Source organism: Sesamum indicum, linkage group LG9 (genome assembly GCF_000512975.1).
Source record: "Sesamum indicum cultivar Zhongzhi No. 13 linkage group LG9, S_indicum_v1.0, whole genome shotgun sequence".
NCBI classification, from domain to species: Eukaryota; Viridiplantae; Streptophyta; class Magnoliopsida; order Lamiales; family Pedaliaceae; genus Sesamum; species Sesamum indicum.
Genome location: NC_026153.1, coordinates 361,482 through 364,075, shown reverse-complemented (window position 1 = coordinate 364,075; position 2,594 = coordinate 361,482). Strand labels below are relative to the sequence as shown.

Here is a 2,594-nt window from a genome sequence, read left to right as displayed (position 1 = left end):
AAACTAGGAAACAACATTCAGTTTTCAACAACAATTGCAGTACATCAAACAGACAATGAAATCCCCAAAATGTGCTCACACACTTGCAGAAAATCCAAATTTAGAACACAACAACAAGCTAATCATCAAGATTCCAAACATAAACAACATACAACAACAATGAGCCATGCATGACCCCTCAAGCAACAAACCTGAGCCACTACCACCAAATCCTCAACTTCCGCTAAGAAGTAAGGTCTTCTTTGCTTTACCTTAAACATGTCTTCATTCCTCGTCTCCAGATTCATCATCATCAGATGTTGCCGCACGGCCAAGATCAAGGGCCTTCCCTTTCTGCATGGCCACTTCATCGGTCACCGGTGGATCATCAGGGAGAACCGGAGGGTCAATTACAAGAGTACCTTTGGCTTTAGCATCAGTTGTTTTGCGCTTCTGATCTGTCTGTGATGGAACTGGAGGGGTGGCCTCTCTATTAGGGTTTGGAGATGCAAAGCGATGTGGCCTTGTGTTCAGTTGATGCCTCAGCTTCTGTCTGAATGTACCAATGATAAGCTGGAAACATAAGACATGTAGGGAATCAGAAATTGAAGAATCAAAAGCCAATGCACATCTTCTAACAAAGAAAACTTTGGTGTCCCATTTGTGAGTTATTTCAACACATGTATTCATTTCAAATTTTAAAAAAATATAATTAATAAATTTATATTTTAAAAGTGGGTCTGTACGCAATAAACACACGAAAGTGAAGCAGTAGTGTTTGACAAGAATGTATAATAGAGTAACATATATGTTGATGCAACGACAACGTCAGAAAATTGTATATTCATCAATTCAAACTATATATTATGTGGCGAGAATTTGATTATCTACAAAATAACTTGAATACATATAAGAATGAGCAAGGACTATATAAATAAAGCATAACATATATAAGCTGCAAAAAGCTCCTAGTCCACCACACAAAAAAGAAGTTGATCATGGCAAAATAGAAACAAAGTGTTAGTACACAAGGAAATTAAGACAAGTTAATTATAGCTCACTTGAGTTGGTCCGGCTGCAATGAGCAAACCAGCTACAGCACCACCGTAGAACCGGCCATCACCATTAGCCAATTGAACACTTAGAAGGCAAATCTTGCCACCCCTTCTTTCGTCATACGTATGAGAGCCGTTGAGGTGTATAATCGTGAAGTTTCCCTGCACACACGTACAACCGGAATACAGAATGGATCAACGTCTAAGCATACAAATACTAATAAGCAATACTTGTATAGATCAATCCAACATGCCTCGTATTTCAGAACACCACCAGGAGAAGCTGGTAGGAAGACCTCTGCAACAGAGATCGTACCAGAAGCCGAAAGGATGCAGATGGAATCAGGAATACTCTGAGAGAAGGACCAGATCTTTTGAACTATGTTCTGCACAGACAACATATATATATATATATATATATAAGATGTCATTCTCTTCTTATAATTAATATGTACATTACTTTAATATATACAAACACAACCTTACAAGTATTATTTCACTTGTTTTGCTGATTTTAATCGTTGTTCTCAAGTTATTTGATAAATATATATAATACGCTTGTCGCATAATTAGTGTAAGGTACAACTTTTCGGCAATGAGTAATGTTACCTCTCCTTGTTGAACGGTGATTGTGTGAGGAGTGAAGTTGCTTCCAGCAGTGTCCGCAGCATTAATCCCACCTACGGATCCAATATATATAGATCAGTCAGATTAATTAATGAAATACCAAAATAGGAAAAATTTTAATTTATTTTTTTATATATATTTAGAGGTTAAATTGATATATACATATATATATATATATTATAAATATGTATATTCATAAAAATTGAAATATTATTCAAATTTTTTTTCTGGAGACAAAATAAAATTAATAAAAACAAAAATTTCACTCTTAATTAACAAAAAATTAATAACATTTACTACTAATTAATTAATTACAATTGAATAAAAATAAAAAGAAAAAGAAAATTAAGATTAATTTGATAAAAAATTACCAAAAGAAGCAGCCAGAGTTTGCCACTTGCCGGAGCCCCTAGGGCGGCCTCCGCTTCTCCTCTCCGGAGTGATGGAATATGCCGGCACCGCCATGAACTGTTGTCCCGCGGGCTCCCCCGGCTGCTGTTTTCTTGGGCGCCCTCTCTTTCTCTTGACAGCAAACACGGCCTCTCCGGCGCGTGCGACGCTGACCGCAACCCCTCCTTGTTCATCTCCTCCGTCCTCATTTTCCAACTTCTCCTCATCTTCACTAACCACCACCTCCACATCATCCACACAAAGTTCCAAAACCTCAGTCTCGGCGGTGGCGGCGGCGGCTGCATGCTGGGGGGCGGCGTTTTCGGACTCCATTTTGCTCGCCTGAAAACATGAAAACTGTCAGAGGAAATAAACAAAGAAAAAAGGGCAACATTTGATCTACATATATATATATATATATATAGAGTCATGGAAAGAAGAGAGACGGCGCTGATCTCATGCATGCAAGGGAGGGAAAACTACACACAAACACATACTAATGCGTGTATCGTTCATGTGTATCTGTGTGTGTGTGTCAATGGG

General features: G+C 38.2%; 1 protein-coding gene across 1 annotated transcript; it reads right to left on the bottom strand.

Annotated features, from left to right (window-relative positions):
• Positions 1-2,572, bottom strand: LOC105170224 (AT-hook motif nuclear-localized protein 9-like). Its single transcript, XM_020696966.1, has 6 exons — positions 2,549-2,572; positions 2,033-2,393; positions 1,644-1,714; positions 1,289-1,420; positions 1,041-1,196; positions 1-552 (listed from the first exon to the last, which is right to left on the bottom strand). The coding sequence occupies exons 2-6, from the start codon at positions 2,382-2,384 to the stop codon at positions 265-267; spliced, it is 999 nt and encodes a 332-aa protein (XP_020552625.1). The 5' UTR covers positions 2,385-2,393; positions 2,549-2,572; the 3' UTR covers positions 1-264.